Source organism: Macrobrachium rosenbergii, chromosome 20 (assembly GCF_040412425.1).
Source record: "Macrobrachium rosenbergii isolate ZJJX-2024 chromosome 20, ASM4041242v1, whole genome shotgun sequence".
In the NCBI taxonomy this organism is placed as follows: Eukaryota; Metazoa; Arthropoda; class Malacostraca; order Decapoda; family Palaemonidae; genus Macrobrachium; species Macrobrachium rosenbergii.
The window spans coordinates 34,021,718-34,048,883 of record NC_089760.1 but is presented as its reverse complement, the minus strand read 5'-3'; the positions used below and the strand labels follow the sequence as shown (position 1 = coordinate 34,048,883).

Genomic DNA, 27,166 nt, shown 5'->3' with positions numbered 1-27,166 from the left:
CGAATATAGTCAGTATAATAACGGCTAATATAAGTGAATAGCAAACATAGTATAATTTAGTGGCATCAGTGGTATTAGCGCATGCGCACACATCTAACACACACTCGCGCCGACACCACGTAAACATGGACGCCTAAACTCCATCATATAGCGAATTTCAAGGTAAGTCAGCTTCCTTGACATTAATATGCTATGGCATGTATGAATTTTGAATGAGTTTTGCCACACGAAACTTTTCGTATGGTTGAAATGTACGTGAAAAGCGTCGAATCTTAAAATAGCGGTCGAACAAAAGAATGGCTGGTGGTGGCCGTTATGGGATGCGTTGTAACAACCTCGCTTGCATTCCTCTCCATGAATTTACCCGGTTTCCGGACGCGGACGTCCAGTGACAGTCTATTGTTGGTGATATTAGTGACGTAAGAGGTGGTAGGTATTTTTACGTTGCAGTAGAAGTTCGTCCTACTGGACACTGTCGATGTAATAAAGGCTACTAAAACGGGAGCTTGCATCCCTTCGTTACAAGGACATCAGCGTCGGCCGCCTCACATGAAGCATTTTATCGTTACCCGCTTAGCCACGACTTTTCTTGTGCGTTATTTCTCTTATTCACGCGTTTCTGCTGTACTGGAAGACAATAACAGCATAAAAACCAATAATAATGATTTTTTTTGGATAAAGGAAGGGTTATTTAACGGGGTCTGCAGGTAAACCTCACGCACCAACCCTACCTGGCTAGTGGACAACCTGTTGGATGATGATGCTTTGTCCACTTATACTTATTTAAGTCAAGTAATCTGTTATAAACAAATGTTAAATTGATAACACTTGAATATTTCAAACTCGTAATAATACGAGACTCTTTGACCATCGATAGGAAACCATTGTCTTAGTCACTGAAGGAAACAAATCGTGCAACACTTCAGGAATTTCCCGGATTCATTAAATACTCAAGTTGCTCACTCTCCGCCCCCCTCCAGGGTTAGGGCACTGGTTTCAGGGATGTGGAGGTAAATGTTGTTCATTTACGGAAGAGGCTTTGGTGGGATATTCAAGCTGCTCACAGTAGATTCACACAAGAAAATATTTCTGAATTTTGAAACCGGAGAGGAGAGAGATGATGTTACTTGGAAGATTGGTAGTAATGACAACGTAACTAAAAAATATGAAGCTTTCACCCAAAATTATATATAATGTATCAAGTGGAGTCAAGTGCAGATCTTATAGGCAATTTAATTGCAAGAAATAGATATTTGCAGAATGTTGAGAATACCGAGAACAAGTTTCAAGTATTTTTGATAAACCAGTTGCTAGAAGTATGGTCGTTTGTGTATTGAAATGTGATCCTGTTGTTAGAGACTTAATTCATAAGGCAAGAGGGGGCGGGGCAGGGGGACATATAAGTGACAGCTATCATGTTACCGTGTACTTCTATTGCCAGAGGTGCGGTCACGGGACAAATGGCTTGCTAAAGAGAGAGGATGATCCACGTGTGACAAATAGGGTTGCCACCTCGAGCTCAGAAAAATACAGAACATACAGTAATTGCATAACGAGGAAAAGTTATGGCGGGCGGAGCGAGCCCTTTCAGCTGGGGCATTCTGATTCTGTGTGCAGCTTGTGCAACTAACATGAAGACATGTTTCATATGTGATGAGGACTGGAAGATCACTTCTCAAGTTGTCAGTTATCAGTGAAGTGACAAGTCTATAGAAATTCAAAACTAAATGACATGCTGTGACACAGACAATGAAATAATATATAAAAGTATACCATCAAGTTTATTTTATACAGTTCCTCGTTGGACGGGTCGATATCGTTCTCGGTAGCACTTTGCTGGGCCTGCGTTCGATTCTCCGACCGGCCAATGAAGAATTAGAGGAAGTTATTTCTGGTGATAGAAATTCATTTCTCGCTATAATGTGGTTCGGTTTCCACAATAAAGGTCCCGTTGCTAGGTAACCAACTGGTTCTTAGCCACGTAAAATAAGTCTAATCCTTCGGGCCAGCCCTAGAGAGCTGTTAATCAGCTCAGTGGTCAAATCAAATTTTAAAATAATAACGTTCAGACATCCAAATACAGAACAAATGGCGTTCTGTATTGGTTCAATAGAGAACGCAACATCTCGCTCTCCAATACAGAACGAATCTGTATTTTACAGAACGGGTGGCAACCCTAGTGACAAATAAGCTGCAAATCTTTACAAATGCCTAAATTGCTCGAGATTTCATAAGTCTGACAAATCATTCAGTGAAAGAGGGATGGAAAACTTTGGAGGAGGAGATTGAGAGGAGTAGAAGCATAACTAACCGTAGATACAAAATTATATTTTACAAATATTAATGGGATGGAAATCAAACACACGAAATTAAATGAGAATGAGATTGAATGTTCGAGCCACAACGTCCGGGTATAAGATTTTGGAGCGGTACTTTTGAGCATATGTCAGTAACTGTGACCCACGGTTGTTTCAAGAAGACATTAAAACCAGTTATATTTGGTGATTGCTACACCTGTGAGAAACGAGGTTAGTGATGTTTTACAGGGTAACGTGAATAGCTCTTTGTTACAAAGAGCACAGGTATATTAGTTTTATGTTGCGTTTTAAGCGCAAGATTTCGATGTGTTAGTTTAGGGATCATTTCATTTGTGCAGTGTAAGAATAATTTAGCTTGATGTTCTACCACCAAATGTTGAATTATAATTAGCCCTCAAATTTCCAGGAAGTTACTGCTTGTACACTCATGTAGTATTAATCCATACAAATATAAAGTCTAGTAGGTGTTTTTTTTTATTCTTCGTTTTAACGTGCTTTTTTCCCGTTTTTATATGGGGTAAGCACGATGCCTTCTTTTGAAGGACTTTGATTTGGCGTTGGGGTAGGCCGTAGCCTCGATCGACTGTAGGTATTTATGGATGTTATATATGTCGAGTTGGTTTTGTATACATTTGTCATTTTATGCTTCATTGTGACTACCTTTCATAGAAAAATAAAGTGAGAAATATCTCCGATGAGCTGATATGAGTACACTAACATACATTCATGTGTGTGTGTGTGTATATATATATATATATATATATATATATATATATATATATATATATATATATATATATATATATATATGTATATATGTCTGTATAAAGTGAGTGATTTTTTTAACATGAGCCTTTTCTCGTAAATGGGCGTGGCCCGAGAGAAATTAAATGACTTCGTTCACTGTGGAGTCTCCGATAAACCATTTGAATAGAAAACTTCCACAACAGTAGCTGCTTTGTACACCAGCACGGAAGGTTTATCAGCAATATGCTGAACCACCTATACTCATTGTGCCATTCAGCTCTTTAATTTGCTTGCACTGCCTTGCTTCTTGTCATAATTACAATTACAGCCATATTTACCCCTTCGTCTCCAGCTTCAACATCTATCAGTCTTACCTGTAGTTTTAACCAAGTAATGATCAGATACACCTAGAGCTGCATCTACTCTAGTGAGACGATTCTGGCAAACACTTTCTTTGGCCATTGTCTCGTTTCCAAGAGCGCCGACAAATAGTCTTTGTGGATATCAGTGTGAACGGAGAGAGAATGAAAGCAGCTGATTCACAGGTATCTGAGCGTAAATGAGATGGTGTGATGGTAAGATGAAAGATGAGCTACAGAATAGGTGAAGCAGCGAAGTTGAAGGATATAATTATGTAGAAGATAAAGTAGAATTTGGAGTGTGTATGAAAACCTAGGTTCGAATGCACACCTTGTTGAGCCAGCTTTCCATTACGAAAGTGAAGTGTCGATGTTGAATACATATGTGAGAGAAAAGATCAAAGATGTAAAAAAAAAAAAAAAAAAAAAAAAAAAAAGTTTCTGTATAGCATGTAATTGAATAAAAGGGTGGAAGAAATGGATGTACAGAAGAGGTGGTAAAAAGTTTACGATAGGTGAAAGGATTAGTGATTCAAGAAGGCTCTTTCATGTGGAAAGAGTTGAGAATGTTAGGTTGGTGAACAGAGTACCCTATAATTGAGAATTTTTAGGCGGAAGGGGGTGAGGAACGTCTAGAGAGAGCTGAATGGGTGAACTGAAAGTTATTAGAAAGATAGCGTCTCGACACAAAGGAAGCGAGAGAACAGACAAGATGATTCTTTAACCTTGGTCTCTGGTGGATTAACAATATCCATCAAAACCAGCAAAACCATAAGTGAGAATATGGTTTCAGATACAATAGGGTTTGATACAAAATACTTCTCATTGTGTAACTATCATGCATTACCGATTAAAGTCTTTGTACTTGGGAAAAACAGGAACTCTTATCTAATGTCGACTGGTATCTCGACTAATTCCTTTTGGCTGTAAAACAGATAGGATATAGCTATCTCTCTCTCTCTTATTATACATTTGATATATATTATATATATATATATATATATATATATATATATATATATAAATTGTTTAATACACACATACATATATATACATATACATATATGTGTATGTATATTAAATTACTGTATAGTAAACCTTCGTAACATAAGCCTTTTAACTCACAAAGTTTCCATCAGCAGCGCATGCGCTTAGGCACAGGGCACCATTTACGTTTATCATACTTGTATTCCAACAAAATTGCGACGTACATGCAGGCAGTTATGTGCTCGATGCACATGCGCGTATTTCGAGCCTCGAATATATGATGCCATTTCGTCATAAGATCTCGGGGGGATGAGAAAGCTGCACATTTTAATTCACGGACTCGGCGAAGACTAATCGGTACCGATTTTGTTTTTAATCATTGTACGAAGAACGCAGATAAATCGACTAAACCTCAGGTCTGCGAGTCAGCCGTCAAATTTTAGGATACTCTTTACCAGGTCCGGACTTCATCTGCGTACATGCTGGAGAGAGAGAGAGAAAATTTTTTAAAGTTGTTTATTTGGAGAGTTTACGGATGCTGACTGATTCCAGTAACTACAAATAAAAAAATAGTAGTAGTATTCGGAGATGAACTTATCAAGCGTATATGAGTTCATCTTTAATTTAGTTCGGAGGCTGAATGTTTGATTTATAAAATTTTCGGCCATCCAGTCCTTTGACAAAAGTGACGGAGCGGTTGGACAGCAAGGTAAAGAGATCCAGATAATAAAGGGGGTTCCCGAAGGGGGTAGTGCCGTCAGTGCACTCAAGTGGTGCACTGTAAGCATTATGTAAGGGTCTTTGCAACGTCCCTTCGGCCCCTAGCTGCAACCCCTTTCACTCCTTTTACTATACCTCCGTTCATATTCCCCTTCTATCTTATTTCCACCCTCTGTAACAATTGTTTTGTATTGCAACTGCGAGGTTTTCCTCCCGTTACACCTTTGAAACGTCCTTACTGTCTGTTTCCCCTTTCAGCGCTGAATGACCTCATAGGCCCCAGCGCTTGGCCTTAGACCAAAATTCTATAATCTATATTCTATTCAATAAAGGGGATGAAGTACAAGGATCTAAAAGTTGAACTGGAGAAAACCCCACAGTTGCACGAAGAAGCTATTAGTTAGAGACCGGACAGCAAGACTGAAGAAAAGAGGCCGGAATGGAAGTATAGTAAAACGTTAAAAAGTGGCTAGGAGCCAAAGGGACGCTTTAAACAACCGTTAGCTATGCCTACAGTGCACCGCGTGAGGTGCACCGACGGCACTGCTCCCCTAAGAGGAGAGGTTGATTGTGGCGACGAATGCTGCCATTGTTCTTGGAAGTTATCTCCTTTTAATGGAGGTAACTTCACAATATTATTTGTAAATGTACTTTCACAAGAGAATCTGACTTGCCAGCCCAATGTTTGTTTTACTACCTAAATAGAGAGACATATTCAGTGGTGTATATCATTTCAATGGAGAAACTGAAGGAGTCAGGAACACGAGACAGGAAGAGATCCGTATACTGAAAGTAGGGAAATATATATATATATATATATATATATATATATATATATATATATATATATATATATATATATATATATATATATATATATATATATATATATATTAGTAGTCTAGTGCTTTACTCACAGGCTGGGATTTATTGTGGAATTAACTTTAATCTTCAGTTAAAGATTTACACAAATTCTTTTCATGTTTAACGAAGGGCATCCCTTATAAGAAAAATAGCTTGCGAAAAATTTCAGCGTGTTTCAGATGTTAAACCACACACCCCCCTACAAGGTAATTAAGGAACAAATAAGAAATTACAAGCCTATATACACCATACAAAAAACAGGCAGTGTGGGATGGAGTCACTTACAAGAGATAAGGGGGAATTAAACGGGTTATAAGTGGTTTCAAGAGGGTCCATGAAGTGGTCGGTTTTATTGGGATCTGCCTCAGGGGTCGTCTTGTGCTGGTGCGATTCCTCAGATGGGCGGTGAGTGCGCCTTGCTTGTGGGATTTAGACGCAGTGGGGTCTCGACCACTAAATGCCTCTCCCAACAGCCTTGTTCGTTTTGCTAATGGCCACTGCTATTGTGATTTTCCTTTTGTAAATGCTGCGCATTTGTGGGACCTCTTGAGATGTGAAGGGGTATCTTTCATTCGAGAGAATCTGAATTAGTCTCATATCGTTTTGTCTTTAAAATTTGGCGAATTGTAAAGATATTAATCTAATCTGTAATGTGTGTGTGTTAAAATGATTACAGTCACTTAACACGTGACTAATTTGTCACACATTACCACAGGTGAAAAATCTTTTCACCTTTGGTAATGTGATATATATATATATATATATATATATATATATATATATATATATATATATATATATATATATATATATATATATATATATATATATATATATATATATATATATATATATATATATATATATATATATATATATATATATATATATATATATATATATATATATATATATACACACACCGACAGGCAGAAGCTTTCCAACAGGAGGGAGGCGGAGTTCCAATAAATGCAATATCCAGAGTACTGCACGTGGTTTCTTATTCACATCAAACCATTCTCTTGGTGCTTGGTTACTAATAAAGTTATTGGCTTAAATTGTATTTTCATTGGTAATGGTGTTCATTCCCTTTTGTGTCCTTATTTTGCTTTCTTGGAGAAACCAAGGTGAAGACAGTAAAAAAAAAAAAAACGGATCTTTCGCAATAAGTGCGTTTCAGATCTTCCCGAAAGACTCGTAAGGTCTTGCAGTCTAGGATAGTTTCTCGTTGTTTTCTTCTGTTTTCTTTTTTTGCACATGCTTACTGCCTGATACAAACCTGAGGAAACAACGCCATAGCCTGATTTTGCCTGTCCTTATCAGTCGTCAGTGCTCTCTAGGTTGGCCCTGACTCAATATTATAGAGATCCATGGCATCTGGTGCGATACCTTTTTTTTTCGAGGGTCACGTTGTCCCTTAGCACTCAAGTTGTCATAGTAGGCCTGTCTGTAAGTAGGGTTGCACTAGCGCATACCAGTCACAACTTTTCACTTTTGCATTCTTTTAAGCTTGGCTCTTCTTCATTCTGCATTTGGGATGGCATTTAACTTCTCTCGTAACCGCAGTTACTTTAGTGCCATGGCCCTTAGTAGTCTTTCAAGTGAAAATGCTGACGGGAACTGACCAAGTTCTTTGAAGTTGATAAACTCTCTAAGTGTACTGTGTCCACACCCCTTGTCTGCTCGCTTGAATTATAAGGACATCTATCTCTCAGTCGTATGTTCTTGGCATACAGTACAGAGCTTCCAGTCAGTCTTGGTTGGGCAAAAAGTAGGTGGTGCATAACCATGTTTATCCAGAAGACTGGCGTTTTTTATATTTTGTAAGCAAGAAAAGAAATACAATCAGATCTGCAAGCATACCACCTTGACCGTGACACTACCACTAGCTGAATATTAAGGGATCAGCCACTCCGTTAATCATGGTCTCATCTGCGCGATGTCGTTACACAGCATTCAACCGTAAAATGTTCTTGCCAAAGGCGTGGATGACCCTCGGTATTGTGACTACAATTTTTAATAACTCAATTCGCCCTTGCTACTTGAAAGGGCATAAGGGAAAACAAGCAACGAATTATATACGGGATTCATGCGCAGATTTCATGTGACTATGCTCATCGGTACCCTCCATTTCCAGTATATACTCGCGCTGAGTTGATCAAGTTTGTTAGTACTTCTTTGCGAATCACTTATTTCAGGCACCTGTTGCTCATCCCTTCCCTTTTTACCCTCATGCCTTTGGTTATTTATAGTTGGCGAAATTACTTATACTTAACTATTTTTAGTGTAAGTTAAGTAATTTTCTGGGGTTGATTATCTTTGTAACTTTTATGCTATTTTAATGATATATGTGTGTGTGTGTTTGTGTGTATTATATATATACACATATATCATATTTATACACATACATGTACATTATATATATATATGTATATATATACATACATATATATATATATATATATATATATATATATATATATATATATATATAATTACACAAATACATACATACATACTCACACATATTTATAGCTGTTTTGTAAAGGAAAGCAGTAAAGATTTTGAAATGACTGGGGAGAGTAAATCGAGTATAGGTTGAGACTTGTGTTAGAAAGGGGAAAATGACTAGATTCAAATGACTAAATGACGAGAACGTTTTGAGCGTGGACGGGAAAATCAAGGCTCACGGATGAATGAAGTTGTACACATCCAGTAAGTGCCAGGTAGAAAAGTACTGAGCGCTCATTTGGAAAGCATGATAACGCTTTTCAGAATAATTAAATGGTACGAGATTCGGAAGGCAAGGTGTATTGCTAAAGAGAGTTTTCAAAGATTATGTATAGCAACACAAAAGTGTACACCCGGAGTTTCGCCCCGTTACGAGTTTTACATATTGATGTTGAAGCTTGAAAAAATAAAGTGTGCTAGTGGGCAGTTTGGATGAGTGGAAATAAATTGTGGTTTGGTTATGAAGAGAAAATGGAAGCGGGTGATTTCATGAAATGGGTATTATAGTACCCCTTTCATTAGCGTGTATTGATGGATGAGTATCTCTCTCTTTACAGGGCATTAAACATTAACGTGCTGCGGAATAACTCTTCCTTCCATTGACATAGTGGAAGATGAAAGGTGTTATTAAGAGTACTGACTTGTTTTAAGTGTGTATATTTGTATGTGTGCAGTATTGTATCAGCAGTTCTTGTTTGAAACTACTTGCTCAGTTGTCCGCAAGAAGTATGGTCATGAGATTCAGTCTTAATCCTTTTTAAGTGAAAAATGTCCACCAATTTTCTGATTTCTACGCATGTCTATATCTACAATAATTTTTTATTTATATTTTTATTTAATAAAATATACATGCGTTAAAAGTTTTTGATTAGTTAACTTAAAACCTAAACGAAGTATAGTATTAATAGTATTATTGCTATTATTATTCAGATGAACCCTATTCAGATGGAACAAGCCCGCAGGGGCCACTGATTTGAAATTCAAACTTCTAAAGAATATACAGTTCGTTTGAAAGACGCGTGCGCAGTATTTTAACATAGCGGATCATAATGATTGAACTAGATTTCAATCATGCACCGTAACATCTATTTTGACATTCTCTCTCTCTCTCTCTCTCTCTCTCTCTCTCTCTCTCTTCTGTGTTTTCTTGTCGTAGCGTGTCTGCTGGAAGTTTCTGCCAAAAGTTTTTCCATAATTTACTAGAGTGAGTGCAAAGTAAAAATGAACCAGATTGAAAGTACATGAGAGTATGACACGCTTGTTTAATACTTAATGACTCGCTATCACAATTAGTATTCGAAGTGTACCAAGCTTATTATTATTAATTATTACTGTTTTTGTCTTGGCCATCAGTGTATCCGTACTGTTAATAGGACGGTATGTGTTTTACTGTAAAACGGCGAGCATAAATAGCAGTGAACCATATACCGTTGGTAAAGCAGTTTATGGAAGTTGTAAATTTTGTAGGAGTTTATAAGGCGTCTGCCGTCCCTTCGGCCCCTACAAGCGTTCGCTTTATAACCTTTTACTTTACCCCCATTTTCGGTTCCTTATTTTCCGTCTTGCTGTCCAACCACTCCAACACCCCTACGTTCACTGAGTGGCCAAAAGGGTCCCATTGCTTGCTTTTATAGTTTAAATTTGATGAATCGTTTCTCTCTCCCGTCATGCCAGTCCACCTCCGGGACAAGTGTCAGCCAATCAGCGCACAGTATTCAATGCGCACTTGCATGTTTCTCTGAGCAGTGGTTGCCACGATTTTTCCTCCTTTTATATCCTTTGCGATTACTGGTAAGGTACATTTTGTACATTATCACAGCGGAGGGACTGTGTATGGTCATGGGAATACTTTTAACATGAAAGAAATGTTTTCTAAGATTTTCATCTTTGCCGCTGTGACTGCAGTCAATTTGCATACGGAGTTATGCTTGAATAAAGATTACGTCCCACAGATGTTCTCTGTTAATCTGTTATACAGAGGAAAAGGCCTTCATTGCTGACGTTAAAGTAACTACAGTAGCTTGCGTTGCAGTCCAAGCCTACGACTTGTTTTGGCCGGTGCAAAAAAATTTGCTGGCAAGAGCAGGGCAAATGTTTGTTCTAGTGACCTTCCCTATGCAGTCTAGAACAAACTGGTGAAAAATTTAGCTGCCGGTAGCCGCATGCCACACATATATGGACCATAATATGAAATATTTTTCAGTTCCATAAATGAAACGTTACCTTCAAAAATTATGATTTCCTAATCATTTCACGACTTGAATATAGAGAAATAATAATGTCTATATCGAACGGAACTGTTTTTGAGTTAATGCATGAAGCAATTAAAAACAAAACTCTTAGAGGTTTCAATGACAATAATGCAAAAACATTTTAGGGAAAAATTCAGTGACCAATCTATTAACGTTGATAGTGAAGCGTTTGCAAATTATCTAAAGAAACTGCACCAAAAATGACTGAGTGTTAATCCAAGTAAGAGACGTTGAAAAAAAAAATGGTGACTGGCTATCCATACCTTTGATATCCATTAAAGATGACCACAAGGAATCAAGGGCTTCAACATCAAGAGGTCGACCTACAGTCGATTCTTTAGATAAAACTAAAAGAAGGAAGACAGCAGAGTTAAAGACAGTATCTCCAGACAGACTGTATTTTGCAACTTCCAGTGTAATAAAAAAAAAAAAAGGTGACAAATTTAGCAGCATCACCAAAACACTGCTCTCCAGATGAAGCACAAGCCCTAATGATGGATTGTTCTCTAACAAAAAATACAAACCAGAGGATAAGAAATGGAGCAACGAAGAGGAAATGTGAATTGTATCCACCCTATTGCGTAGTTAGAGAGGCCAAAAAGTTATGCTGTCCTTGCCCAGAAAATTGAAAATTACAGACTTCTCTGCTGAGCTGAACTTGCAAGATGTTTTAGATCACACAGCTAACAGAATGAGATCTGTATACAATGAGCCAAGCAATATTCCAGCATTTAAAAAGGATATTTTGATAATAAAGATAGGATTTGATGGCTCAACAGGTCAACAAATTTACGTGCAAAAGAATTCATCAAATGAAGAGATTTCTCTAATGAAGCTGGTATTTTTATGACGCGCATTGTTCCTTTGAAATTAGAGATAACTTCCCCAGAAAGAAATTCCGAAATTATAATTCGGGAAATACCTACAGCAGTTGATAAAGAATGTAATGTACCCCATGAAGTATTTGTTACCATGATTGATAGCAAAGTTTCAACATCTTTATCTACTTTAACTTCATTTCAGTGCTGTAGCATTTGTGGAGCAAGTCCCAAATGTATGAATGACATCAACCAGGTTATGAAAAGGAAAATCTCTGAAGACAACCTCAAGTATGGCCTTTCAGCCTTACATGCATGCATCAGATGTATGGAATTCCTCTTGCGTATAGCTTATCGAATTCCTGTCAAGAAGTGGCAAGTACTCCCCTCCCCCCAAAAAAAAAAAAAAAAAAAAAAACTTGTGCAGAACCAGAAGACAACAATCCAAAGGCAAAAGAAAAATGAAGGTGGTCTTGTTGATATGCTAAAGCCAGGAGGCTCTGGAACCACAAAATACTGCAAGTTTTTTTTTTTTTACTTTCCAAAAATGCAGAGGAGTCCTCCAGAATTACATGTAAAAATGTAACTCTAATTGAATGACTTCATACAATCCTTGCTGTCCTATCTTCTGGGAAAGAACATAAATCCAAACAAACTTAAGAAATTTTCACTAGAAACGGCAGAGCAATACATAGAGTATTATGTTGGTATTGTATGCCTGAGTCACTGCATAAGGTTTTAATTCATGGAGCTGACATTATTCATCAGGTCAACATACCTATTAGATCACTTTCAGAGGAGGCCCAAGAAGCTCGAAATAAAGAATTTAGAAGATACCGTGAGCGATTCAGCTGAGACCAAAAAAGATATAATGATAAGAGCGATTCAGCCGTAAATCATCAAGAACAGAGACCAATAAAGATATAACGATAAGACTACTGTGTTCTTCAGATTCCTACATAAGTTCCTTAAGGAACAGAACAGAGGGGAAGACAAGAACTATTCCTGATGAAGCTTCAATGATTTTAAAACTTGACGATGATGTAGAACTTAGGTGATGACTGTGATCATAGCTAATTAGTTTTATACTTAACATTAAGTTAAAAGTAAATTGTCTATCAGATAAGATTAAGCATACAGTAAACATAAAGGCAAAACATAACCACCTTGGTGGAGGTAATTCAGAAGAGTCATTTTAACAAAATAATAACTATTTCTTGAATAAAACAACTAAAATTAAGTGAGGAATTATTTTTGTCCCAAAAGTAGCTCCCACTTTGCGGTGTAATGATTGAGTAAATTTGTCTCCCATACCACATAAATAACAGTATTAAAGCACTCTCGGTAATATACGTTAAATGTTTGTGAATTTGTGTGTGTGTGAGAGAGAGAGAGAAAGAGAGAGAGAGAGCGAGTTTATAATTGAGGCAGGCACATATGTTCGGTGTAATTGCGCAAGTGGAACTCGGGTTGAAGAGCCTACCGAGTTACTTAGGATGGCGTAATGATTAAGTTTTCATACCAGAATACAGAAATAGCAATTTTACTCCTGCATACTAAAATATAATGCTGTTATGCTTCTCTTTGATTGTTTTTAAATATTCTACAAACCCTCATTTTTTAAATGAAATTTTGCTTTAATCTTGTAATGACATGTCCCAAACCTATTCGTACCTTTACAGCCTAAATGAAAATTGCGAGTATATTTGAATTAATGGAAAAATCCACTGTGATGGCGTCTTTTATTTTTTAGACAATAATTGTCTAATTTCCAATATCTTTTCTCACTTTTTCTTATCCAAAAGGATAAAACTTAAAACCCTGAAAAGGAATAAGCTAAAATTACACACACACACTATATATATATATATATATATATATATATATATATATATATATATATATATATATATATATATATATATATATATATGTATGTGTATATGTTGTGTGTGTACATCAACAGGGAAAGTTATTTCCTAACAAGAGGTGGCTGTAGAGAAGAAAGCAGCAATGGTTACAACCACATTTGTACTCTGACTGCTGAATATGGGTGAGCTCCTGTGCAGTAAAAATTCCTCAAATTAAGCCATTTCATACACTAAACAATAGGTTTCAGCGGGATGTCGACCCCCCCCCCGCCACACACAAACACACACATTACACTTTTCACCATGTCTTGCATGTGTTCTCATGCTTTGTTGACGTGAATGGCCTAGCTCTCTGGAACCCTTTTCATCCTATCTCTAACCCATTCTAGATCATTATCTCCTTATCCCTAGCACTTGTGAATTATATACCATTTTAAATTATTCATCATGGTCAATTCTTTCTGCACAGTACCTTTTGCAAACATCTTCCATTCCTCACTATTCAAAATCCATTTTCTTAGCCTGTAACTTTCCACTTCCCTGACTTCGTGCATTGCTTATTCCATACAGACATTAATAAACGTGCAAGCATATTACCACGCCTTTGGCTCAGACCTACTTTTGAGCCAGGTCAGTCACTCTCTTACCTACATATTGTAATGCATGTTTGCTTTTATCATGAAAAGTTTGAATTACTCAACAGTTACTCTCTACATTGTACATTTTCTTATTTTAATCCACATTGCATATATATAATTTTTGTCATGTATGCTATTGACTTCTATGAATTCTTCTGTAATCTCTTACTTTCACTTTCTCAGTCACAATCCTACTTTACACCCTCTGTGGTATAATAAGGAATTTTATACACCTGTTATTTTTAGTCACCTCTTTCACCTTCACTCTTATATACGTAAAGGAAGAGTTATTCATCTTGCTCACTCTTTTGGAAGATTTCCCACATACAAATATACTTTACACACTTTGGTCAGCCTTTCCTGTCCCATTCTTAAATCAGAATTATACAGCCAGCAGCAGTGTGCAATTATTTTTCCAGTGAGTGTTATAGGTGGCAGCATATTTCATTGCTGTGTCATGGTTCCTTGACTGGAATGGATATGTCCATGAACTAGCACCATATGTGGGCCGTAATGAGCCATGACTCTGTCATAGATGGTCTGTAGTAACCTTTGTGAGTAACTGATCAAATTCTTTAGGTGACCCTATGTGAGTCTAGAGATGTGACTTATTGTCTAGTTAAAACTACTTTATAGTACTTTAATACATAGCTGTGAGCATCTCAGTCACATGCTTGACAAATGTTTGCCTAAAGCTGCGTCCAAGACTTTAATTCTTCACTTTTGACCTACTAGCTGTTATTTCCAAGCTAGTGGATATAAGCTAACCCATGTGATGGAGTTCTTTTTCCAAGATTAGGACAGGGAGGCTGTTTAGATCACCTATCCTTCACATATTAAGCTCACTTGAATTTTCCACTTCTTAATATACAGCATTATATTTGAAAGTGAGTGAGCATACACATACATGAAAAAGAGTGAAAAGAAACAGTAAATGATTAATACAGATAGATCAACAAATAAATATGTACATAAATGGATAACAATGCAAGTTAGAAAAACAAAGGCATTGTCTGCTCTACATGAAATGCAATGTCTTTTGGTCACACACAATAGATTTTCTTAAAAGCAGAGGAATGACAATGTAAAAAATCGATTGCTCCCACTTATCACTGTAACTCTGTAGCAAATGCTGGTGGTGCACCAGTAATTACATTAACTTTGAATAGTTTGCTTTCTTTAGCCTTTGGTTGATAACAAGGAATATTGAAAAGTTTTAGAGTAAGTAGATATTGTATATATATAAGCTTTTTCTTATTGCTTGTGTCACTGATTATGTTTGTTCATATTATCATATATGCTTTTGACTGTGCAAACACAACTGGACATGATAAGGGTTGTTGCTGAATAAGAAAAAACCAGTTTTGACACGGAATGGCCAAGGAGTCTTCTTATGATCATTTAAGAATTAGAAGATGCACCATTTCATATTTGTTTCTACTTCTGCAGTGCAAGACAACAAATACACTACTGTACTTTGTACTGTCCAAAGGTAAGTGTATTTTAGATTTCATTGCAAATGATTATATAAAAATGTTGATAATGGAATTACATGGAATACGTGCATTTTAGATGGAAATGGCTTATGACTTTATATTTTCTTATGTTTTTAAATTTGTATAAATTGTTTCTGGAGTAAAACTGCTATGATTTAAAATGTAGTTCTCCTGTTTTTGTTACTGCAGCATTCTATTCCAACTTAACTGTTAAGCGCTTTAGAGAATATTTTTTTCAACAATTTGGTATGATGTATAAATTAAGATTAATTTTTCAACTTTGTTACAGTTAAATTATTTGTGATACTGTGATACAGCAAGATGAATTTTGCAAGGATACTTATTGTTTGAGTGTTTTTATTGCTAAAAAAATTATAAAGATGTTTGACCATCTTTTATGGGAACTTCAGAAATTTCTGTCATTGCTTTTGACATCTTAAGACATTTGCATTGTTTGACATAATGTTGCCTCTGCCAAACTTCTTACTTATGGTTTTACTTCCTATATCTGTAAACTTATTTCAATGATTTTATCGAATTGCTGTATATATGCTGTTGTTTGAGGTGTCATATTTGCTTTCTTTTCCATTTTTAATGGTGTTCCTCAAGGATCTGTTCCCTTTATATACTTTTTCCTCTTTTGCAATGATCTTTATTTCACCGTTTCACCTGTTTATACAATTACCATGGGTTCAACCCTCTATGTCCCAACTTCCTGTAACTCTCAACCCATCCTTAATCTGGAAGTGCTGATTAAGGCTTGTGAAGGTTCATATGACAGATATTTGTTCTTATAGCATCTGGTCACAACCCTTATTATTGAATAATTCATGAACTGATTTACTATTTTGTTGCTGGTTTTCTTTAGAATCATTCAGTTACTGAGTTGTATACAGTACTTTTGTCATGATATGGATTTCAAGTTTTTTCATATAAAGTCATAAGCATTTAGCTTGAGGTAAAATATTTTCAGGTACTGTACTTTGTGATATATTTTAGTTTAATGATTTAAAAATATGTTATTGATTGTTTTATTTCTATTTTAGGTAAATGGGAAGAATAACCATCTGCACGGATTGCTGCCAGGTTAGTAGTTAGAAAAACATTACAAAAAACTTTACGGTCATATGTGGAACAAAGTCATTTAGGTTTTATTAAATTTTGTGATAAATTTGGTTTATTGGTTTTTCTTCATGTGTGTTTTATTTAAAAAAAAATATATCTGCTTTAAGGGAATTTTTATGAAGGGAGAGAAGATTGCAGTACTTTTAACATATGAACCAAAGTTGTGGTGGTTAATTGCTGTGTCATTTGTGAATGAAAATGCTCACATTTGTGACCAAATTGGTACTTAATCTAATGTTATACTGCCATCGATCTACATTCCTTCTCATATTAAGTATCTCTCTCTCTCTTTCCAGTACGAGGTGGGACATGGGTGCTTCTTCGCTGAAATTAAATCGTCAATCAAGAGATGGTCAATATTTTATATGTACTGTAATTTAAGATTTTTATGTAAACTGACTTTATTATAATAAAAGTTTTTGATAGGGTTTGGCGTGAGATTCTTATTTCACCTTTCTGACTTTGTTCCTCATTGACTGAAAAGTAATTCCTCTCTTAAGTACTTGAGTCTGCATGAAATACCAAGATTGAAACTTGAATTTTCCTTGGATACATAATGTGCATGATGTATGTTTTCATATTCCAACAATATAGGTTTACTCTGAAGTATTTTATAACAAACAGGTTTTATTTGCATACAGTAGCTAATTTTTTTAAAATGTGATCTATGTGCTTTGAGCATGCAGGTTTATTTGTTGGACTTGTTATTTTTATGTTAATTGTTTCAAAATTAAAAGAAAGTACTATACTGTATAGTAATGTACTATACTGTACGGAATTCCCTGTTGTATAGTTAATGATTTTTGTAAAAATATTTGTACTGTATATCTATATGTACATGTACATGTTGAGAAGGAATGAAGTGAAAATTATAAGGTCATGCAAAGTAAGTACTGTGTATCTTGATGAAAAATTAATGATCAAAGAGACATTGTTTCTTGTTGCTAGAAGTCTATTTGGCATCTGTGATCTCAAAGAGGAAGCCAGATGGTCACTGAGTTTTCATAATGAAGACTCTAGCCACACTAAATATACCTGCCTCATAGAAAATGCCATCCTTTCCAAAGTCCTTCTTAATTAAGAGCCCAAGGTCCCCTGTATGGAAAAAGAAATACTGTAGTAAAGAAACAACTGTATAAGAAAAATAACAAAGAAGAAAGAAAGTAAGAAATGAGACTGACTGATTACACTGATCTTCTTTATAAATGTTTAGCTGAAAAAATTAACTTTCGCCATCATAATTACTGTACTACTAATTTTTACTGTTGGAAGTATTGTTGGAATATGAAAGGTCATATGAGTGTAAGAAAGCTGTAAATTGTAGTAAAGATTTCTGTGTTTATTTTCTAAGTTATTTGAATTTATTTGGTGTCATCATCATAATTTCTCTCTTGTTGCAGGCTTTCCAACATGGATGACATGCAGCGACTCACAACTGCAGCTTGTGCAGATCTGGAAAGACTGGCAGCTGCAGCAGCTACAATGGGATACTCTTCTGACTCCATTCCTGTTACAGCACATCACCTGCCAAATTCAGTACCATCAAGTACTTTAGCTCCTTCTATTGTTCCTCAGTATGCAGATGCCTACGATTTGTCACGGGCCCAGCAGTATGCTGTAGCAAGACTTAGTGAATATCAGCCTCGTACTGTTTATGATCAGTCAAGAACAGCTCACCCAACCACGACACAGCAGCAACATATTGTTACTCCTGTTCATGCTTATACAGTGTCTAGAACTTCTCAGTATGTTGTAGATAGGTCAAATTTTAATCAGTTAGCCAGCAGACCTCAACAGTATGGCTCAGTACCTCCAGCTACCAACAGTAATACCACTGCCATGGCAACTTCTGTTCAGTATGATGTCAAAACAGTGAATACAGCTCCATCTGGAGTTCCTGTTTCCCAGGCTACGTTAATTCCAACTTCAGCCTCAACATCTACCAACTTGGTAAGTCAACCCATGATGCAGTATGTACCGGATGGCTCAGGATTTGAGAATACTGGAAATGTGGCATCTCAGTCTCAGGAAAAGAAGAAGAAAAAGGAAAAAAAAAGTGAAAGTGAGACAAAGGAAAAGAAAGACAAGTCCTCAGCTGAAGGAGAGGCAGCAGTAGATGACCAAACAAATCCATCTGCTGATTCAAAGACAAGCACAGTTACTACCGAAATTCCAGAACCCGTGGTTGTGGATGGAAGGAAGCACTATATCTGTAATATCTGTGATCTTGGATTCCTTCGAAAGTATCAGTTTAGAAGACACTTAATTGCGCACACAGGTGAGAAAAGGGGAGCTTTATCCCTTGAAACAAAAGTAGAAATCATTCGCCGCATTCAGTCAGGTGAGAAACAAGTTGACTTGGCAATGGAATATAGTGTTGGGAGGTCAACATTAAGCTTTATAATGAAACATGCAGAAAAGTTTTTAGGAGTTTGGAAGAATGGAAAATTTCATCCTGATAGCAAGAGATTGCGAGGTGCACAGAGAGAGGATGTGGAGGAAGCATTGTATGAATGGTACAAACAAGCAATACAAATAAATGCACCCGTGACTGGGCCCATTCTTTGCCGTAAGGCCAAAGACTTTGCTGTAAAGTTAGGATACAAAGAGTTCAAAGCTACTCATGGATGGCTTGACCGATTCAAACATAGGAAAAATATTGTTCTTGGTCGGGGTAAACCAATTAAGGATAAAGAAAATCAAGAAGATGCTGAGGAGTTAAAAGGGGACTTTACAACCCAGGTCTTACCTTCTGCATTGGTGGAATATGAAGCTAATGATGTGTTCCATGCAGATGAAATTGGCTTGTTATATCGTATATTGCCCAATAAAACAGCAACATTTAAGGGAGATCGTTGTGCTGGTGGCAGTAAAAGTAAACACAGAATTACTGTTTTATTGTGCACAAATATGACTGGTACTGAAAAGTTTCCCTTGTTAGTTATTGGGAAACATCCTAAACCAAAATGTTTTAAAAATGTAAAATCTCTTCCAGTACAATATTTGTCAAATCCTAAGGCATGGATGACAATGGAAAGTTTTCTTGCATGGCTTCATGATTTAGATTCTTGGTTTGTTCAGCAGAACAGAAAAGTTTTATTAATACTGCCAAATCTCCCAATTCATCCAAAAGTCCCTAAACTGAATGCTGTTCGAATAGTAACCAGCCCTGCCTCTTTCATTGGGCCTTTCAAACTTGGGGTTGCTCACTCATTAAAGCGAAACTATCGTAGGGCTGTTTTAGAAAGTCTGATAAACCTCATAGATGAAGAAAATACAAAAAAGAAAAGGAAAGGTAAACATTCCCAAATGCAGTTAAATCTTTTATCTTGTTTACATCTTCTTGCTGCAGCTTGGCATGCCGTTACAGATGTTACAATCAACAACAGCTTTCAGAGAGCAGGTATTGGAAAGTATGGTATATGGGGAATGAACTTAATTCCAGAAACCAACTTAGGAACAGAAAACTTGGAACTTCTTCATAAAATCAAATCCAAGGGATTCAAGATTCCTGATGGAGTTACATTTGATGAATTTGTGACTTTTGATGATGATGTGCAGGTTTGCCATTTGATGGATGATGAGGACATTATTGCTGCAGTGACGGGTGCAGATGTAGAATCATCAGATAGTGAAGATGAAGCATCTGAGGTAGAAAAAACAAAAGGAGGAAAAGTAAAAGAGGAGTCAGTTGAGGAAAGCACTGTAGAACCAGCAGAGGAAGTGGAAAGTGGGCCTGCTATGACAGAAGTTGATGCAAGTTTAGGTACCCTCAGACAGCACATCCAATATCAGGAGGGTGCTCAAGAGATGTTCCGTGTCTTAGCTCATCTGGAATTCCTCATACACAAAGGAACTAGTAAGCCACCTGTTGCTGTTGCATCCTATGAAACAGCAATGTAAATTTTTCCAGAGATTCTTAAGTGCGAACAAGAAGTAAAGACTTCGTTCGACAATTTGTGTAGAAGCTTATTACTTCAGTGGTGTCAAGTGAATATCATTGTCAAATGAACACCATGAATGCATTGTGTGTTGTAAATATGCATTTATGCTTTAATTGCAGACCTGTGCATCTTCACACACTTTCTAGACTCAGTTTTAACTGATTTGTGTATACTGTATATAATGTACAGGAATGTCCAGATTCAGCATTACCAGACTATTTTTTCAATAACATGAGTAACTTTCCTTTAAGATATGGTAACAGGAGGAGTGTGTAATGCCTTTATAAGAAATTGGTGACTTGTACATACTTATAGTTCTCTTAATACAGGGTTTGTTTAGTAAAATTTTGTATTTGAGTAGCTCCTATTTGTTTTTTTTATTTTTTACATTCATTAAAACTCCTTAATGCTGAAAGCTGTTTTTAGCAAATCAATTTTTACTGCTTTTTGAAGTGTCTGTTTCTTTCCTTGAATGAATGAAAAGTTTCTGGTTAAGCAGCTGTGAGAGAGAGAGAGAGAGAGAGAGAGAGAGAGAGAGAGAGAGAGAGAGAGAGAGAGAGAGAGAGAGAGAGAGAGAGAATCTGATTAACTCTGGTATACAAGGAAATTAATGTTATTTGCTTGAACAGCATCAGGCCCATTTATTTTCAAGGTTGAAATCCATTTATTTTCAAGGTTGAAATGTACAACCTTATTTATGTATGATATATTTATATGCTCAAAATAATGTCAATACAAACTACAGTATACTTTTGTATATGTTATTATTGCCAACATTAGTTGAAAGCGAGGCTTGAAATTGTAAAACTGCAGTAGAATCTCAAAACAAAGCTTTTGGGTGTATGGGGTATCTGTGAACTAGCAATACATTTGTTGGAACAGACCCCTTTAATTCTAATAAAACTAAAGACTTAGGTAACCAGTTGTTCAGAGGGTAAAAAATTGATAAATTAGTTTTCCTGTCCAAAAATGCAATCACATTTAACATTTTGTCAAAAAAGATAAAATACATGAGATGAAAAAATGTATCTGTACTAAAAAATCACAAATGATAAAAAAGAGAAAATGGTTAAGTACTGTAGAGAGATTTGATATCTACAATCTGATTGGCTGTTGTATGGATGTACCATTTCTCAACAAAATATTGTCAAATGTTTCTTGTGACTTACAGTCATTACTTAATATTTGGCAACTTTGTGTTTACAGCCAATAGTTCAAATTCTGTTTGAAGGAAAAAAGCATTATGCATTTGGCGTGCCAAATATGATTGTTAAGTGAATAAAGCTGTTAACATGTAGGTTAAATTCAAATAAAAAATTAGTACTTAGTGTAGAAAACCAATCATTGATAAGTCAGACTCTTTGCTAAGAAGAAATTGGAAGGTAATTGTAGTGCTTCTCAAGTGGCTTGTGTAACACATGAAAGAGCTGTATGGTAAACTAATAAAAAAAAAGGTATAAAAAACTATAATAATACTTCTCATGCAGGTTGTCAGTTGTTGGGGAATTTTCACAATGCCATTAACAAAACATTTTGTAACTACTACAGTATAGAAATTATTTCTTTTCATAAAAATTAAAATGACCTAAATGGATAAGTACTTGAACTAAATAATAGTTCAGTGCTGGTATGTAATGTTGGAAGTGGTAATAACCTCCTGCTCAATTTTTACCTTAAACAGTAACCATCTTTTTTCATCTTTAAACATTTTTTTAAACTATATTAAGGGAAAATTATGGTGTGCAGTATGTCTATTTAGCTATTAACTCTGTCCATGATGCTTCTATCTTTAGTAAATGGCTTGACAGACACCCAGAAACAGGTTTTCTGGAATTAACTGATTTAATCCTTATGAAAGAGTTGTGGACAGTTATGCCTATGCAGTGGATGGAAATCTAAGGAATACTCTATAAGGAAAGTTATACTATATGCAAAGGTGGTTTTTGGAAATTTTGAGGCCCAAGTGGTTCACCTCAAATGTATGTAAACATGTAGGATTTCATAGAGCAATTTAATTACATATGTTGAACAGACAGTACTGTAATTCATTTATAAGCCTGTAAAAATTTATTTAGATATACTGTACTACTGTATAAGCATACATTAACTACATAGTTATTTCTTCTTTGGTTTCTTTATTGGATAATTAACTAGAGCTTTCTTATTATTCATTTTGGTTCTTTGTGTTAGAGGACATAATATCCTGAGCAGAGCTAATGTAAATGCAATGGCATATTTGTTTTGTCAGGTGTTTTGCTGTTCATGCTCTATTTACAAATTAACAATGTGTCTAATTACTCTGTGCTTAACAGCAATGGCTCCAAAGATTTAAATTATGACAACAGTATCATTAAATAGGCTGCTTAGCTGATTAACAAATATCACTTTACTGAAAAGTAAACCTACAAAGGCTGCATTGCAAGCAATTTCAAGAAATTTTGAAAGAAAATAATTAATGTGACATCGACTGTAAGTAAAGGTGCTGTCTTCAGAGGAATAGAACTAGTTTATTTCAAGTGCACATGCATATTAAACTTTAATGCATAGCTGCTTTTGGCTTTTATTTTGCATACATAAAAGCAAAAATGCATTAAACTCAGTTAAAAAGCTATCACTTGTATCTTGGGGAACTGAAAGATTAGCCCTGGTGTTCTAATACAGAGCAATAGTTTTAACTACTCTAGCATATGTATGCTAAATATAAGGCTTAACATCAGATGTAACTGAAAAGCTTAAATTTACTTCACAAGGATCTCAGAATCTTAGCTGATTATTACTATCCCAAATAAATGTGTTCATGTTGAAAATGGCAAACCTTGCACTCTTCACTTCAACATATTAACCATACAAAGTACAATACTGATTAACAAGCAGATGACTCCCCAACCAGAGCTTTTCAATTTCATAAATCATCCACCACCATTCCCAATTAGAATCAAAAAAATTTTTGAGTCCATAAACATAACCATAACTCTTCTCACTGCCTTAGAATTTCCCCCCTCTTTGGATTATCAGTAAATTATGTATGTACACACTTGTAATATCTATCAAGAAATTACACATACCCCAGCTCATTATAGGCAATACTGTATACAATAGAGCATATAAGATGCAAAAGTCCACATTACCCTATAGATGGATGCTGCAACATATGTAAGCATGGCAGTTTTCTGTACCCAACAATTCATCTGTTTTTACAGTAGAATTGTCTGCAACATGGTCAGCAAATAAGATTATTAGAAACAGGGCCACAGAAACACAAATTTGTGTTTTTCAGTGACTAGAAATAATTTAGAGGCCTTTCAAAAGTAATATTGAAAAAATCCCTCTGTTCAACAAATTAGGTTTTATTCCATATACTATTTAAATCCAGTATAAATGTTGAAATATGTTGAGTTCCTGCATAATGTAGGCATGAGAGGAAATAAGGCTGCTGATGAAAGTCAAAATTTGCAATTACTGTACTAGATCAAATATACCTGTTTCTGCCAGTGATTTGTTACAATCTCTAAAACCTCATACTGTATGTGATATATGGCAGGCATTATGTAATAATGAAATGAACTTCAACAAATAAAAATAAATGGAACGAACTGTTGGAGTAATATTTTTTCACTCTTCAAATTAGCCACATTCGTCTGACCCATGAATATTGGATGAATAACCTACATGACCCAATCCCTAACTGTAGAACAGCATTTATAGTTACATATATCTTTAGTGATTCATTTTAACCAGCAGTTTATATAAAGTATCAGAAACAAATTCTTGATATAAATTTTGTCAGAATCTTCAACATTTTCAGTGCATCAGGGGCCAATGTTAAATTTTTGGGAATTTTCAGTACATTAAAATATGCGCGTTAAGAATGTTACCACAGTGGTGTAGTTAAAGTATTAATAATACTGTAATTAAGTCCACTGAAATATTACAGAAGATGAAAGAGAAATTCCTGATCATATCTGTGCTGGAAAATAGGTATGGAAGATGTATGACAAAGACTAGTAAGAAGGCTTTGAACATTATGGTAGGCATAGGCGAAGACCTACCCCAGATGACATCAGGAGTTTCTGATGGTCATACTACATAGAACATCAAAAGCTTCTGAGTAAGATATTTGTTTTTTATCTTACCCAAAAGTCCTGTGCAACAGTGTAATATTCTTGGCAGACTTATTTTATTCTTGGAAATATTTCTTTCAAGAGAACAAGCTGTTTAATATCCATTTTCTGCTGAAGGTTTTTTTGCACTGAAAAGTGAGGCAATAGAAATTGTGTATGCTTGCAGGTGGTATGTAATTTTTTAATAAAAATATAAACTATTATTTACAGTACAAACCCATTACAGTATTTTCTACTTAAACTTAGACACTCCATTCCCAAATAACAGTAGATGAATGTCTGTTGGCTGCTTGGCAACTGCAGAGAGGTGTGGCCCTTATATTATGATCATCAGCCATCTCTGCAAAGAGGAAAGGCTGAAGACCTGGCAAAGGCACTTGTTATTGAGTAAGAATTGTGGTTCTACCAGAAGCTGGCCATATTCTTTTAAGACTAGGCAAGTAGGTTGACCTCCAAGTTAAAATTTTTCACATGAAAAACTTCCATGTGGCTCCAACACTTGATGCCAGTTGCTATACACTTAAATACCATTCTAGAGACAGACTGGGTAATTGTGTGGCTGAAAGATAGTCTCACAGACAAAGAAGGGAAACTTCCTGAGCTACTGCCAAGGGTGATGACCATTTGGACTCCTTGGGTAAAAGAAACCATTGAAAGAGTGTGAAAAGATGAACATCAAAAGCAGTTCTCTCATTTGATTGTAGTAATAATATAACCAATAGTCTGCCAGTCAGCTTTAGCTATCTGGTTAGGTTAAAGAAGGTTATCTCATTCTACTGGTAATGAATGTATCCAAGTCTACTTGTTGGAGGGCCTGGAACTCAATTTAGAGTGGGAGAGGAGGGCCTGAAACTCACTTTAGAGTGGGAGATAGCTTTATGAAAGTTTGTGTACTTCAGTATGAGATGAAGTGAACTGATGCAGGCTTCAAAGTGCAGAAGAGGATTATCTCGCTGGATACAGTTAGTGGTGTTTTTCAGTCCAAGGTCTTCCTCAGGATTTATTGTGCTCTGATTGCTAACATAACTCTAGGACACTGCACAGAAGTGAAATGGTCTGTCGCCTGCCTCTGCTGTTCATTAGCAACTTTTAAACCTCCAACTGGTGTTGCAAATCAGTTTGGTCAAAGATTAGCATCTTTCCTAGCAAAATCTTGAAGATTTATGTTCGCAAGTAGGAAAGAGTTGTTTGCTCCTGGAGAAGAGGAAACTGAAACCAGCTCAGTCATTCCTCCAGGCCTGGGCATCTACCACATAAGATTTTGAGAGAAGCCTTCAGAAGATAAATGACAGCCCTAAATGGTCAATATAAAAAAGGGCTTCTCCTGCAATGTGGAACAATGATGTTTCCATTATCAATTTAAGGCTGCTAATGGTAAACTTTTGAGCTTTTTAAATGAATTGTACTTAACAATATAGATGAAGTCATTATATTTCATGAATTACAGACTGTGGTAATAGTATAGATTTAATTTTTGCTAATGCTTCAGTTTATTTTCTTTAGGAAATTACTACTTGCCTAATTATTGTTAAATCCATAATATTTTTAATCAGGGTGTTGTTGAGGAGGGAATCTTGAACTTTTCAATTAATATGTAGTTGAAATCAAGCATAAAGATCTTCGTTGCATAATTAAGTCAAGAAAAATTTAAAATGGCTAGAAAAAGTGAAAAATTGGGCACTTGAGAAATGTTTTAAAAAAAGGTTGTATACTTGTAACCTGCATAAGAATAGTGCGTCTTTGCTTAACTTGTACAGTACACTAATGAGAGAAAGTAAAAGTCTCAAAGTTTTTTTATCTGTTGTTTTATTATTACTGTACCCTTTTTCCACCCTGTGCTGTTTCTGAATGGTATGTATAAATTATAAACATATATATATATATATATATATATATATATATTTTTGTGTATATAAATATATATATATATATATATATATATATATATATATATATATATATATATATATATATATATATATATATATATATATAACATTGTGTTCCATACTTTTATGTTGTTTCAAAAAATGCCCATGATTAACATTACAGTAGGCTAATTTGTAGCAGCAGCAATCTCTAGACATGTCTCAGTAGGAGAGGACCCTCTTACCTCTTGATCTGGACTGAGGTTCTTGAGCACCTCCCAGTGGTGGAAACTAGTCATTGTCTGCAAATCATTTGAATTACACTTGCAATCTAGTTTCCCCCAAAATGCAGCTATTTTCTTCATTGTAAGTGCTTTGTGGGCGTCCTGCCATGTTGAAGAGTGTGAGATAGCCCTTTGGATATTGGCTCCAATGGCTGAACATTTGTATTAGTCAAGGCATTCATTGTGACCAATCAGACAAAGTCCAAGATTGGTTTTCTTAATGTATATTTCCATACATATGTG

At 35.7% G+C, this 27,166-nt stretch overlaps 2 protein-coding genes across 4 annotated transcripts in view; both read left to right on the top strand.

The window, feature by feature from the left end:
- The first annotated feature begins 54 nt into the window (after positions 1–54).
- Positions 55–26,566, top strand: LOC136849235 (tigger transposable element-derived protein 4-like). Of its 3 annotated transcripts, none has more exons than XM_067122466.1 (3): positions 120–162; positions 16,628–16,667; positions 18,107–26,566. In XM_067122466.1, the coding sequence occupies exon 3, from the start codon at positions 18,117–18,119 to the stop codon at positions 20,607–20,609; it is 2,493 nt and encodes an 830-aa protein (XP_066978567.1). In that variant the 5' UTR covers positions 120–162; positions 16,628–16,667; positions 18,107–18,116; the 3' UTR covers positions 20,610–26,566. The 3 variants fall into 3 exon arrangements, with proteins under 3 accessions (XP_066978566.1, XP_066978567.1, XP_066978568.1); XM_067122467.1 differs by lacking the exon at positions 120–162 and adding an exon at positions 15,426–15,577; XM_067122465.1 differs by lacking the exon at positions 16,628–16,667 and having other exon boundaries at positions 55–162.
- The window catches only part of LOC136849236 (tigger transposable element-derived protein 4-like), a 42,062-nt gene continuing 15,128 nt past the window's right edge, over positions 233–27,166 (top strand). The window contains exon 1 of the mRNA XM_067122468.1: positions 233–429. The gene's annotated coding sequence lies outside the window, so the exon portion shown is untranslated. The remainder of the gene's footprint in view (positions 430–27,166) is intronic.